The 15,841-nt window shown below is 40.5% G+C and overlaps 1 protein-coding gene across 5 annotated transcripts in view; it reads right to left on the bottom strand.

Annotated features, from left to right (window-relative positions):
* KDM4C (lysine demethylase 4C) overlaps positions 1 to 15,841 on the bottom strand; it is a 265,851-nt gene that overhangs the window by 222,877 nt on the left and 27,133 nt on the right. For all 5 annotated transcript variants that reach the window (XM_034073180.1, XM_034073181.1, XM_034073182.1 and 2 more), the window contains exon 5: positions 12,227 to 12,420. In XM_034073180.1, the coding sequence (XP_033929071.1) occupies positions 12,227 to 12,420 (194 nt within the window). The remainder of the gene's footprint in view (positions 1 to 12,226; positions 12,421 to 15,841) is intronic.

The raw sequence follows: 15,841 nt of genomic DNA, 5'->3' as shown, positions 1-15,841 counted from the left end.
CTCTAGACATCAAAGACAAAGTCACATTTTGTACTACAGAATCCTTACTTTGGTAGGTCTACTGAAAATGCAAAGCTGAAATACAGAGTGGCTTGGTCCTTGCATTACCGAAAACATCAGAACCCACAGATCAGCACACAATGTAGTTCAGAAGATTGTTCATTATTTTTTGAAAATTTCCTTCTCTAAGATATACGCTACACAGTTAGAAAACAAATGGTCACATATAGTGTACACTTACAGCTTATACAAAATAAGTTAGTATGCAAAATAAATTGTTAACTTCATTCAATACATAAATGGTCGCTAACAACTCTAGCAGTGCAAAACTTTGTGCAAAACAACCAAGAAACATCTGGTCAAAGACAAGAACCATGGCTTCTTCTTGACCTGCAAAGTGACAGTTGAAAGCTGCTTATCAAACTGTTATTTTCTTTGTTACTGCATTTGTTTTGTGAATGGAGAGAGGGAAGGTATACATTTTTGTACAATCCTGTATTTCTAAGGGCTTAATATTTAGAATCATAGAATAGTTGGAGTTGGAAAGGACCTTAAGATCATCTAGTTCCAACCCCCCTGCCACAGGCAGGGACACCTCACACTAAACCATATCACCCAAGGCTTCATCCAACCTGGTCTTGAACACTGCCAGGGATGGAGCATTCACAACCTCCCTGGGCAACCCATTCCAGCACCTCACCACCCTAACAGTAAAGAACTTCTTCCTTATATCCAATCTAAACTTCCCCTGCTTAAGTTTGAACCCGTTACCCCTTGTCCTGTCACTCCAGGCCCTAATGAACAGTCCATTCCCAGCATCCCAAACAGCCACCCCTTGAGACACTGGAAGGCTGCTATGAGGTCTCCATGCAGCCTTCTCTTCTCCAGGCTGAACAGCCCCAACTTTCTCAGCCTGTCTTCATATGGGACTGCAGATAAAGAAAAACACTGGCTAAAAACAGGTACGCAGATAGAAACTAGAAAGAATTAGCATCATAAATGGTTGCAAAAATGAGTGCAAGCAACTTTACTCACAGGTTTAGAATTCTGCAGAACAGTAGTGTTGATTCGGAATTTATTACCAACTCAACCCATACATCAGAGCAAAGCATGTTAAGAGTACCACCTTCTTTAAAATTCAGCATCAAAGAACGACAGAAAAAATAAGTTGAAAGAGACCTGAATATCATCTAATGCAGCCTCCTAATCAACCTATGGCTAACTTCAAAGCGAGATCAGTTTGCATATAACAACATATAGAATCATAGAATCATACAATCGTTAGGGTTGGAAAGGACCTTAAGATCGTAAAGTTCTAACCTCCCTGCCGTGGGCAGGAACACGCTGAACTAAACCATGCCACCCAAGGCTACATCCAACCTGGCCTTGAACACTGCCAGGAATGGAGAATTCACAACTTCCTTGGGCAACCCATTCCAGTGTCTCACCACTCTTACAGCAAATAACTTCTTCCTTATATGCAATCTAAACTTCTCCCATTTAAGTTTTAACCCATTACCCCTTATCGTGTCACTACGGTCCCTAACGAATAGCCCATCCCCATCATCCATATAGACCCCCTTCAGATACTGGAAGGCTGCTAGGAGGTCTCCACGCAGCCTTCTTTTCTCCAGGCTGAACAGCCCCAACTTTCTCAACCTGTCTTCATACAGGAGGTGCTCCAGTCTCCTGATCATCCTCATGGCCCTCCTCTGGACTTGTTCCAACAGTTCCATGTCCTTTTTATGTTGAGGACACCAGAACTGCACACAATACTCCATGCGCGGTCTCATGAAAGCAGAGCAGAGGGGCAGGATCACCTTCAACACAACTCTTTGTGTGCTGCCACCCAGCCAGTTCTTTATCCACCTATCAAATTGACGACTCTCCAATTTAGAGACAAGGATGTCATGTGGGACAGTGTCGAACGCTTTGCACAAGTACAGGTAGATGACATCAGCTGCTCTACCCCTGTCCATCAGTTCTGTAGCCCCATTGTAGAAGGCCACCAAATTGGTCAGGCAGGATTCCCCATTAGTGAAACCATCCTGGCTGTCACCAAACACCTCCTTGTTTTTCATGTGCCTTTCAATCTCTGAAAATTTCCAAAGATGAAGACTCAGCAGCTTCCCTAAGCGACCTGTTACAATGTCATTGTGAATGATTTTTTCCTTCTGTCAGGCCAAAAGGTCCCTTTGTTGCAAGCTTTGAGTACTGCTACCTTTCCTTTGTTATGTCAGGGCATCTCTTGTGGCTCTATAATCTCCCAACACCACAGATTACAACCCAGACCACATATCAGAAATACAACTTTTACAGAAAAATTTTTAAGTCAATAGTTATACACATGAATCAGCTCATACAACATTTTGCTCTTATCTGCATTAGTAATTTGCCCATAAGGCCTGAAAAAAAACACCTCTCCCCTTACTTTGTCTACAGACTTCTTACATTTTGCAAAAGAATACTCTTATGCTAATCCATATTCCTAATTCTGATGGGAACAGAAAATCAATATTCCACACTAAAAACAAAGAGTCCTGACAATCCAGAAAGTTCTCAGGAAGTGTCCCACGTATGTGGAAAAATACCAGAAGTAACATTTTCAGAGGTGCTAGACATCTGGGCTTTAACGAAAAGAAGTACTAAATAAGCATGATACTTCCTCAAAGAAAAGCCTCCACAGCTACTTCACCACCAAACCCCATTATGGGCAGCAATGGAGACAGGAGAGAGAAAAAGTATATAGAAATATATACAGAGTAAGATACAGAACAATATCATGCATTTCAGAAGGAATGAATACATACAATACATGCATTCACATTATCCACACTTAGCAATGAGGTAGTCAAAATAGACTATTCAAGTCCCAACATCTATTATTATTCTAAATACAGAAAATAAGCATATGGTGTTGGTTTCTTGGGTGGGTTTTTTTGAAACAACAAAAAACTAAATTCATACTACCTCATAGCCAAAGATCTTGAAGAACAGAGTCCATCCTGACTGAGACTTAACATCATTAATAAAATGAATGGAAATCCTAACACAGAAAATTCAATGGATTAGTGCATTAGTGGGTATTATCTTTTTCTTCCTTCCTGGTGACACCACAGACTCTACTCTTCAATGCTGCATTTGATTTTATAAATTGCACCTTCCAAATAAAAGAAGTGGGTTGGATTGTTGTGTCATTTTTACTGCTTTTTGTGCAAGAGAGTAACTGGTTATTCAGTACTGCAGTACATGACCTGCAGTCTTTGCTGTCACCATCCTAGCTTGCTAGGCTGTGGCAGTTAAACCTCAGGTGTAAAGGGTGGGGCCAGTTCTGCACAAGCTGTGCCTCACCTAAAAAATCCACTGTGCAGGCTGGAAGGGCTTGGCTCTCTCTTGTGGGTATGGACGGGTGAGGGTCGAATGGGTAGGTGACAAGGTGCATGGGAAGTTGCAGATCCAACCTTGCATGTGGGCGGACCAGCGCATGGGTAGCTCGAGATTACTCAGGAGATGACAGTCCTGGTCAAACACTCCCTGATTGCCTAAGCACCCTTTTCAAAACAGATTTGCATATCCCACATGCCCTTGGTCACTATGCTTGAAGTAAGCGTGGTTAAAGCCCTCCCCCAAAATCTTCGCTCGTGAAGCCAAGCCATCAATCAATTTTCTAACAGCAGGCAATAGATAAATTCAAAACTGAATTTGAATCCACTTCCTTTTAACACATGCACAGTATTGTGATGACTGTAGATGAAAGTGAAACTCCTGATCCTTGTTAGGTGTTCAGCTAAGTGGCATGTTTTATAGATCAGGCAACTTCTAAAACAGTATTATTCAAAACATGCACATAAAAAGGCAACCAAAACAAAGAATCATTGCTTTACTGTGCAAAATGTACCTAGTTAAGCAAGACGGTCATCAGACAAGCAGCCTCTTAGACAAACACCCAATTATTCTCATCACAGTGACAAGAAACAGAATGTGAAACACTGATTTCCATTCTTCCTAAGTCAGGAACATGCACAGATATTGGATAACATGAACAGCTGCAAGCTAATTTCAATGTGATCCTAAATACTTAACCAAACTACTTTTCTGAAGCCTATATCTTCACATGGGAACAACAGCTGATAATTTTTTCCTGCTATCGGGATTCAGAATCAGTATTCTAAAAATACTAGCATTTAGAATCAGTGTTCTAAAAATTCCAAAGCTGCAAACCCATAAAATGTTAAAAATAAACTAACAACAGCATTTTTTCATAATGAACATAATTCATTGCTTTCACAGTTCATAACATGTGATATGCAACCTCCACCTTACATCAAAATAATGTTATTTAATTCCAAACACTGCGTTGAGAATTCCATGCCACCATCTATAAGCAACATTTAATTGCTCTACTATATATTTAGGTGGGTAAATAAATAAAATAAATATATTTATTTAATATATATAAAGATTATAAATAGATTTTAGAAATATAAGCAAATAGAAGTCTCAAACTTAATTTAGGAAGTTAAAACATACCATTTTGATAAGGGAAATTTCAAGGTAAATCACCTCCTAAACAGTTTTCCTACTTACTATTTCAAGGAACAAAACCCACTTCTACAGGATGATATAAACCTAGTATATATAAAAACCCACTTCTACAGGGTGAACATAAAAAAATCTACACAAAAAAAGCAAAAACAAAAACATCTCACCAAAGTTCTCTCACTTTATGGAGAATATTCTAAATACCAAATGATGGCTTGCTTTCAAGCACAGTGATAACCCCTTCAGACTGCTGTCAAACCACTTGTCATGGGTTCAGCCGTGGCAGTCATTTTTCTCCTTCTTGTAGCTGGTGCAGGGCTGTGTTTTGACTTCTGGGCTGGGAACAGTTGCTTGATAGCGAGCATGTTTTGAGGGTGTTTTTGTTCAGGGCCTTTTCTGAGCATGTGCTCCAGCCAGGTGGAGGAGAGGAGGCCGGGAGGAAGGAAAGACAGGACACCTGACCCAGGCTAGCCAATGAGGTATTCCATACCATAGCACGTGATGCCCAGGATGCATACTGGGAGAGAGAGCTGGAAGGGTGGAGCTCTGGAGGAAAATGGAGGAAGGAGCACGCGGTGCTCAGCCGGGCAGGGTGGAGTGAGTTATGGGTCGGTGGCTGGTGGGGTGTTGTATTCTCTTCACTTGTTGTTTGCTGTATCATTATTATTTGTAGTAGTAATGGCAGTGGTGATTTATGTTATGCCTTAGCAATTAAACCATTCTTATCTCAATCCGTGGGGGCTACATTCTTTGGATTTTCCTTCCTAACTCTCCAGGAGTTGGGGGACTTGGTTTAAACCATGACACCACTGTACTGTTTAATTATTGTTACATTTTTACAAATAGAATCCCTATTTGATTATAGTAATCTCTGTGACTCCTGATACTCTTATTTCTAACTTTCCTGATCATTTTCAGCAGTAAGTGCAGCTAATCCTCTTCTGCATTGAGTATAACTCTCTCCCCCCAGCTATCATGTAAGTTTTAGACATTACTCCAATTTTTCACACTAAAAGACTGCACTTTTAATTTTCTGTATCTGTTATTTCTCCTAGATACAGAATAGGAAAATGTCAGCATCACTTGTGCAAAGGTAGCAAGACTCTTCCATTCATGCTGAACTCTGCACCACCCAGACAGATTTTGACCAGTCTCTTGTCAGCTGCTGTTCTGTTAATACTGCCCCAGAAAACCCTGTTAGGACCTAGCTGAGCCTCTTTTAACTCAGTTACTGTATCATCATAGCTGTTCTTAAATCATACATTAGTCTTAGTCTGAGTACGCAGGCACCTGTATCCATAATATAAAATTATATATAAACTTCCTTGTGTACCTCTTGAAAGCGGAACTGCATAGCGTGTAAGAAATGAAATTTAATCTTACACCTAAATAGAGGAGAATGGCCAGCTTCATAAAGACTGCCACAGCAGTCAGACTGAGCTGCTGCCTACAAGTTCTCATCACAGCAATCAGATGGAAGTAGTCATCTTCTCTTTTAGAGAAAACACACTATGTTTCTGCATAAACTATTTTTTGTTCTCCATAAAACCAATATGGGTAATACATCCAGCAAAATTAAAAAATGTGTTACATGCCAGGGTATTTGGTTTCACTAACAAAGCACTTGTCAACTCAGTTTAAGCTTTTTTAAAAGCAGACAAGATCTTTGCTATCTGTATCCTAAGATTCCATTCATCCTCCACTTTTTTGAAGAAAATATTATACTAATGTCACATTAACCCAACATACATTTTACTAATATAGAAACAGCATTAGCATAAATTACTGCAGCCTTCCTCCAGTAAAGGAACATGTACAACAACAAATACATCTTTCACTGTCTTGAATTCAACTTCTTTTAGGGCTGCATTTCAAAATAAATGGGCCAATGTGTTCCAGAAAGTAAACTCCTATCCACTGCTATTTCTTCAAAAGATGAAGAGGTCATTGTTTAATGATTTTATTTTTTTTTTCATTTTGAAGAGTAAACAAGTATCTGCAAACTAGAAAAGCATTTTTTATATTATCAACTCACACTTCCTTTAAAATACTTTAAAAAACTTTTCTTAGCTTTTAAGCATTGTGTCCAAGACCTTCAGGATTCAAGTAATGTCTCTACTGCCTGGAATTTTATAACATGCAGTAAGGTTTTCTATAAATAGCACTTTGAAAATTCATAAGAAACCAAAATATTTTAATGTAATTGTTGTTTTAGTTAAATGTCTCCTATCATCTTAGAACGTTTTGGAATTACCTATCTTTACTCCAACAAAGATTCCATTCTTACAGCTGAGAAGACTTTCTTGGTGCATCTAAGTCTAACAAAGCAGCACTTTAAAAAATATATATAAAACTAATCAAAACATAGATTTGTATTACTACAATAGCAGTACCTTCTCTGCCTGAATGTAAGTGATCACTGCACAAGAAAAGCAGATAAACAAAGAAATTACTTAAGAACCAGCAGCTGACCAGTTTACAAGCTTCTCAATTTAAATACATTATGTTCCATAGCTCTTTTGTATGGATACAAAATTACCATTTATGTTTTATGGAATTACGAGCTACAAACTGTTCCATGTAGGTTTGGATGATTAGAAACTGCCAAACCAAGCTACATATAAAATATCTTTTATACAACTTTCTAATTATTTTATGTTCTCTTCACAGGTATTTTTTAAAAAGTAAGATTTTACGATCAAAAAGAAAACATTTTTCTCATATACTTTAAGATACACTTATATCACATCTAGATTTGCTGAGGGGAGTAGCTTGAGAAAGGACGCCTGTAACACTGGAGTGGAGCCAGGGGAGATCAGCGTCCAGAAGCCTCACCACAGAGCGACAAGAGCCACTGAGGAGGGAGCCTCAAGTCCTCGACAGGACTTGCCCAAGAGCTCAGCTACCGCGAGGAGGTGACTCACCAGGGTGGAGACAGGAGGAGTGGCACCAGCTGTGAGTGGTTAAAAATCTACCCAGGGAGCACGGCGACCAGGAGCGTGGTGAACAGAGTGGGCGAACAGAGCAAGCAAACAGAGCGGGTCAAGGCAGTTTGCGGGCAGTTTGCGGGCATTTTGCGCAGGCAGGCGAACGGGATGGTGAGCACTCACCGTACGACCAGGGTCCAGTCTGGGAGCTCTGCCCTGGCCGTCCCAGTGGTGGCCAGCGTACGCACCCAGACAGAGCCGGTAAGTGGGGAGGTTGCGGCGCAGAGCTTGGAGTGTAGAGAGTGCCTGCACTGGTCTGGTAAGGGAAAGGTGCAGAATGGGCAGGTCTACACTCGATGCTCCCTGATGGAGGTCCTCCTCCAGCAGGTGGCTGAGCTACGGGATGCTTTCAGTAAGCTGTAAGATGTCAGGGAAGCTGAGACGAAGCAGGACTGCTTGCTCCAGGACCAAACTGTGCAGGGGCCTCAAGATTCCCCTCTAGCTCATGGAGGAAAGAAGGCTGTTAACCCAGGAAGGTGGGAATTAGTAACAAAGAAAAACAACAAAAGGAGGAAGAGAGCAATTAAAAGCAAGGGGCTTCTTCCTAAATCTGCTGTACCCACCCAGAACCGCTTTCCTGTCCTGCAGGGGACTGATGAGGAAATGCACTTGCATCAAAAATAGTCGGCTAGTGCGCTGGTACAGAAGATATTTACTGGTGCCGCCAGGAAAAACCGGCGGGTTGTAGTAGTAGGGGACTCTGCCTTGAAAGGGACAGAAGCGCTCATCTGTCACCCTGACCCGGTCGCAAGGGAGGTGTGTTGCCTACCTGGGGCACGGATCAGGGATGTTACGGAGAGGCTGCCTGCTCTAGTAAGTCCCACGGACTATTACCCGCTTCTGGTGATACATGTGGATGGCTACGGATATAGATAGTAGTAGCCTGAGGAGTATAAAGAAACACTGCAGAGCTCTGGGAGAGGTGGTCAGGGGTTCTGGAGCTCAGATAGTCTTTTTGACAATTCTCCAAGACACAGGGGAGGACCTTCCAAAGGCAAGGAGGATTGGACAGGTTAATAAATGGTTAAAAGGGTGGTGTCATAGTCAAGGGTTTGGGTGTCTTGAACATGGGGCCGACATTTGTAGGCCAGGCCTGCTGGGGGCTGGTGGAACTGCTCTGATAAAGAAAGGGAAGAGTGGCTTTGCTGGGAGGCTTGCCAAACTGGTCAACGATGCTTTAAACTAGTTGTCTTGGGGGAGGGGAGCATCATTCCATCCCAACACACCCAGTCAGTTGCCAGCACCTATAATAAATGCTTGGAGCAATGTAGTGATATTCCATCTGCTCCAGCCATTGAGTCGGCTTCATTTGGAGCTTGGATCAGATGCCTCTATACAAATGCCCGTAGAATGGGGAATAAACAAGAGGAATTAGAGATGTGGGCACATCTACAGGGCTATGATATAATAGGCATCACTGAAACATGGTGGGATGGCTCCTTTGACTGGAGTGTTGGAATGGAAGGTATACAGGCTCTTTAGAAAAGACAGGCCTGGTAGGAGGGGAGGGGGAGTTGCCCTTTATGTTAGGGATAGGCTGGAGAGTATGGAACTCTGTCTGGGGACAGGTGATCAGTTAACAGAAAGTTTGTGGGTCAGGGTTAAGGGGAAATCGGTGATGGGACACATTACTGTGGGGATATGTTACAGACTGCCTGATCAAGAGCAACCTGTGGATGAAGAACTCTACAGACAAATAGGAAAAGCCTCACACTCGCAGGCCCTTGTTCTCATGGGGGACTTCAACCATCCTGACATCTGTTGGGGCGACGGTACGGCCCGGCACAAGCAATCCAGGAGGTTTCTCGATTGTGTGGAAGACAACTTCCTTCTGCAAGCAATAAAGGAGCCGACAAGGAGAGGTGCCCTGCTTGACCTCATGTTCACCAACAGGGAAGGGCTCATTGGAAATGTGACTCTCCAGGGAAGTCCTGGATGCAGTGATCACGAGATGGTCGAATTTGAGGTCCTCAAGACAGTGAGAGGAGCGTGCAGTAAGCTCACTGCCCTGGACTTCAAGAGAGCAGACTTTGGCCTCTTCAGGAACCTGCTTAGCAAGGTTCCATGGGATATAGCCCTAGAGGGCAAGGGGGCCAAAGACTCTTGGTTAACATTCAAGGATCACCTGCTACAAGCTCAGGAGTGTTGCATCCTGACCAGAAGGAAGTGCAGCAGGAGGGCCAGGAGACCTCCTAATGGATGGATAAGGAGCTGCTAAGAAAATTTCACGGGAAAAAAGAGGCTTATAAAAGGTGGAAGCAAGGACAGGTGGCCTGGGATGAATACAGGCACGTTGTCTGGGATGTTAGGGACTGGGTTAGGAAAGCTAAGGCCCAATTGGAGCCAAACTTGGCAAGGGATGTTAAAAATAACAGGAAGGGATTTTATAGGTATGTAGCAGCTAAAAAACAGACTAAGGACAATGTAGGCCCCCTCCAGAAGCTTTCGGGAGAACTGGCTACACACGACTTGGAGAAGGCTAAAGATCTGAATGACTTCTTTGCCTCGGTCTTCACTGGCAAAGGCTCTGACTGCACCACCCAAGTCTTGGAAGGCAGACACAGGGACTGTGAAAACTTAGGCCTTGGGCCCACTGTACGGGAGGATCTGGTTCAAGACCATCTTAAGAACCTGAATGTACACAAGTCCATGGGACCTGATGAAATCCATCCATGGCTCCTGAAGGAGCTGGCAAATGAAGTTGCAAAGCCACTGGCCATCATATTTGAAAAATCATGGCAGTCAGGTAAAGTTCCTGATGACTGGAAAAAGGGAAATATAACCCCCATTTTCAAGAAGGGGAAAATGGAAGACCTGGGGAATTACAGACCAGTCAGTCTCACCTCTGTGCCTGGCAAAATCTGGGAGCAGATTCTCCTGGAAGGCATGCTAAGGCACATGAAAAAGAGCAAGGTGTTTGGTGACAGCCAGCATGGCTTTACTAGGGGGAAATCCTGCCTGACCAATTTGGTGGCCTTCTATGACGGGGCTACAGAAGTGATGGACAGGGGTGGAGCAGCTGATGTCATCTACCTGGACTTGTGCAAAGCGTTCGACACTGTCCCACATGACAACCTTGTCTCTAAATTGGAGAGACATCAATTTGATAGGTGGACCACTCGGTGGTTAAAGAACTGGCTGGATGGTCGCACTCAGTGTTGGGACTGGTCTTGTTTGATATCTTTGTCGCTGACATGGACAATGGAATTGAGTGTGCCCTCAGCAAGTTTGCCGATGACACCAAGCTGTGTGGTTCTGTTGATACACTGGAGGGAAGGAATGCCATTCAGAGGGACCTTGACACGCTTGTGAGGTGGGCTGATGCCAACCTCATGAAGTTTAACCATGACAAGTGCAAGGTCCTACAGCTGGGTGGGAGCAATCCCAGGCACAGCTACAGGTTGGGCAAAAAGGAAATTCATGGTAGTCCTGCGGAGAAGGACTTGGGGGTGTTAGTCAATGAGAAAATGAACATGAGCCAGCAGTGTGCACTTACAGCCCAGAAAGCCAACCGTATTCTGGGCTGCGTCAAAAGGAACATGACCAGCAGGTTGAAGGAGGTGATCCTGCCCCTCTACTCTGCTCTCCTGAGACCTCACTTGGAGCATTGTGTGCAGTTCTGGTGCCCTCAGCATAAAAAGGACATGGAACTGTTGAAACAAGTCCAGAGGAGGGCCATGAGGATGATCAGGGGACTGGAGCACCTCCCGTATGAAGACAGGCTGAGAAAGTTGGGTCTGTTCAGCCTGGAGAAGGCTGCGTGGAGACCTCATAGCAGCCTTCCAGTGTCTCAAGGGGTGGCTATCGGGATGCTGGGGATGTACTGTTCTTTAGGGACTGCAGTGACAGGACAAGGGGTAACGGGTTCAAACTTAAGCAGGGGAAGTTTAGATTGGATATAAGGAAGAAGCTCTTTACCATGAGAGTGGTGAGGCACTGGAATGGGTTGCCCAGGAAGGTTGTGAATGCTCCATCCCTGGCAGTGTTCAAGACCAGGTTGGATGAAGCCTTGGGTGATATGGTTTAGTGTGAGGTGTCCCTGCCTGTGGCAGGGGGGTTGGAACTAGATGATCTTAAGGTCCTTTCCAATCCTGACTATTCTATTATTCTATGATTCTGTGTGTAACATTAAACTTCCTTATCTGTTAAGAGGTGTTTGATCAAAAATCTAACATTATAGAGAAAGGATAGCAGAAGCTACATATTTAGGAATCACCTTTAACACAATCTTATCTCCAACTAGGCATACCGAGTTAATACTAGAGAAATGGCTCTGATGCAAAAAATCAATTAAGTGCATGTTTAATACAAAGCATGTCAGGCATTCCCAAAGGACAAGTGAACCAAACAAATTGATTTCAAAGAAGCCTTACAGTAGTTCCTTCAAATTATCTTTGTGTTCCCAACTCATTAAACCTCTCATAGTGAATCATTGCAATCATCTTCTGTTTTATTCAAATAAGCCTTATGTACTTTTTTAGTCTTTTTCTTTAAAATAAAATAATGTGTTACTGTGATGTTCTTTAATCACAAATCTCACATATTTCAAGGCATTTTAGCTTGAAAAAAAAAGAAAAAAAATACTTAGTTTTTCAGTAAAGCTTATTGTTGTGAAGCAATTGTACCACATCTGTTTTGTTTAGGCAGCTGAAACAAACAGATAAATGAAATAATGTTTCTTAATAATTTTTACTTGCCATGACTTGGGCTCCCCGAAATGGAGGTAATTAATACTGTAGAGATCCATGTCTTCCGTGTGCCACGCAAATGTTGTTTTCCACATGCCAAAATAAAGATATGGTGTATTTACACCCTCAATAGAAATTCCACATTCTTCTTCTACAACATCCAATATTGTGTTAAGATGGGCAATATTCCATTCCTCAATACCCTGAGAAAGGTAAATAATAAATGTATTAATAAATCAATAAGCAATGCAATTCTTCACCGAGACTGTTGTATAAAGATACACCTGAACTAGCTCTTGAAAAGACTGTATATTAATACAAATCTATAAGCATATTAGAAGACTGCTGAAGTTACCAGAAAAAAATTCTCTTGTCCTTAGTAAGATTTACAAGTTCTAAGCGATATTCAGAGCAGAGAACATAAAGGAGTTCATAGCTGCTTAACACTTAATAGATCAAACCTAACATCGATTGAAACAGCATACACAATAGAAGTAATAGCTGCAGACAAAAAACTTTGATGAATTGACAGCTGGAAGCCACCAAATTCCACTGGTCTTATCTATGCTTTTTAATTACTTACAAAGTAATACTAAATAGCATGAAAAATTATTTTACAATTTAATTAACATGCATAAATTCACCATTTATCTGAAAAGTATAGAACCTAAAACCATTATATCACTTCAGAGGTATTACTAACCATAATTATATACTGCAGAAGAAATACACCACAGAAGAAACCTACTTATTTCATGGAATTTCAGCTGTTTTCTTACATTATTGCCCATAAATTTGTATATTAAAAGCCATTCAGAAAGCCATAGTTGTAGGTTTTGTTGTATTTCATATTCATCCACAGAGTGCAATTCTATTTCAGGTAATACAACATGTAAGAGTCAATATAACAAAGATCAAAGCTACAAAACTGAAGAGAAAAAGATGAGAATTCATTACAATAGCAATTATTAGTACCTCCAGGGAAGACATTAGCTGGTGCGCCAGAGGTCAGACAAAAAAGAAATATTATCTAAACTGTTACAAAATCAATGCAGAGAATTTTCTTTATCAGGAAGACAGCCCTTAAACATGTCCTTAACTCTGATCTGCTCCACACCCCCATCACTGGACTCTCTGCAGTTCTGGGAATCTTATTCAACTTTGAGAATAGATGGCAGACTGCAATCTTGATGCAGCTGATTAAGAAACATGGTGACATTCAATAGTTGGGCCAGTAGTGAATTAAAAATATAGGTTAAAGCAAGAAGTAATGAACATTTATTACTCTCAGTTTTTATTTTCCCTGGTTTTGATTTTCATGTATGCAGCAACTGGAATCAATATACAAAATCATAACTTCTGTATAAAGTTCAACCTTCTCATTGAACATGCATTTCTGACTGCCTGCTATGATTACTCCACTTGCTAAGAAAAACTACCTGTAAATTATCCATGACTTTTAGAAAGGAATGAACGACTTTTACAGAATTAAGTTTATTCCTAACTGCAATTTTTGTTCTTTTATTTAAATGGAAGAAATTGAATATGATGATCATTATCACAGAAAAACCCTAAACACTGAAATAAACTCAAGTACTAGATGCTGGTAAAACTTACACCTTTCAAATCTGAAAATCCTAATCATTAGCAAGAAAGCAGACCTAAAAAAATATAAAATTTGAGTACCCAATTTTAACTAATTATTCCTCAAAATAATTTGCAGATTTCATTTTTTTTAAATCACATAATATTTATCTTTGCTCACAAATAGTGCAGTCAATTTGGAGAAACAAATTAATACAGCAAAATAGAAGGAATTATTCAACCCTGTAGGCATAGATGTACATTCAGTGTTAGAAGACAACAATACAACAGATTCAAATTAATAATCTAGGCAGCACACTCTTGGACAGTGAGTAAGCCCATAAAAGATATAAGCAGAGCAATACTCTCCCAGAATACCCTTCCAGCCTGCAGCAATTTACAGACTGAAGGTTTCTCCAGACAGAGGTGTTATCCTTCTACTTTACATAACCCTGGGGGATTTTTTCCAATTTATTCATCCAGTCACCACCTTTAATCCATGTAAACTTTTAGCAATTGTAACATCCTGAAATTTTACTCTTCTCTTAATAAAAATTAAGTGACTTTTTCTTTTTTAAAACACCACATCTCACCTTTTCACATTCTGTGAGTCAAGTCACAACTAGTCACCAAGCAAACTGCCAGTGGTTTGTCCCTGAACCAAAAGTAAATTCTCCCATGCAGAATAATCCTAGGAGAAAATGGCTTTGCAATACCAAGCATAACAAATACACAAACCACAACCTCTACACTCTAGATGCGGAACCTATTTCCATTTCCTAAAGGCTATTTTGGACAAGTAGTCCAAGTAGTCAATCCCTGAGCATAAAAACAAACAAAAAGAAACCCCAAAAAACACACAAACAAAACCAATCAGCTTTGTATTCATGCCTAAACTGTTAAAAGTAATTATTACAAATCAGTACTAAAGCTGTTACTTTCACAACCATGTGGGTATTCCAAAACATTAAGTAAAATTCTTACATTAATTTTAAAATAAAATAGCGATTCCAATTTTTCCAATAGTTATACAACTGTTTTTAAACCTTACAGTTACAATGCACACTAAAAAGACCACAGGAACTGTAAAAGATCAGTTTAACAGGTCAATATATAACAATACTTTTCAAAATCCAAGTACATCTTAGCAGAATATGTTATATTTCATGTATTATATTAATATATTTAAGATATTATATGTTAATGTTTACATATAATGTATATTATTATATATTAATATATTATGTATTTAATAATATATTTAATATTTCTTCAGAGAAACATTGTAGTTTATAAAGAAAACCACTATTCAAATCTTCACGAATACTGTAGGTGACTCAAACTTACTGTAAATTACTATCAATACTTTTTTTTAACTTTGAACAAGCTTTTAATGCAATGTGGAGATAAACTGAGACACTTCACAAGCCACAATCAAATATCTGAACAAGTGCACAGTTTAGAAGCTGACCCATTCTTCATGAAGACACAAGGAAAAATGTAGCCTTCAGTATACTGGTAAAAAGTAAAGCTCAAGGTTTAAGCAGGGACATCTTGGCAGATCAGAATAAAATAGGCTCTAAATAAAATTACTTTTTAGTAATTTCCTTTCACTAAAATACTTGCAATACTGACACAATATGATCCCTTGCACTTTATAAACAGGCCTTCGGTGGAGCGTATTCTGTATTTATAATCATGATTTCTGTGCATATTCATTAGTATACACAATACTTTTTCAGTGTTTAATTTTTCCTGTGATTATCTCATGGACTCATTTCAATATTAACCTGGCAAACAAGACATCTGTTCTACAACTAGGATCAAAAAGCCCATATGGCTGACTGTAACAACACAAATAATAAAGAGGAGTTAAAAAAAAAAAGTCAAGAGACAGTGAAAAGGAGTAGGAGAAACATAGACAGAAAGTTGTGCTTGGTGTCATGGGTTCAGCCGTGGCAGTCATTTTTCTCCTTCTTGTAGCTGGTGCAGGGCTGTGTTTTGACTTCTGGGCTGGGAATAGTTGCTTGATAGTGAGCA

This window comes from Melopsittacus undulatus, chromosome Z (genome assembly GCF_012275295.1).
Source record: "Melopsittacus undulatus isolate bMelUnd1 chromosome Z, bMelUnd1.mat.Z, whole genome shotgun sequence".
Lineage (NCBI taxonomy): Eukaryota > Metazoa > Chordata > Aves > Psittaciformes > Psittaculidae > Melopsittacus > Melopsittacus undulatus.
Note: the sequence above shows the minus strand (reverse complement) of the source record. Positions and strands in the feature narration are given on the sequence as shown.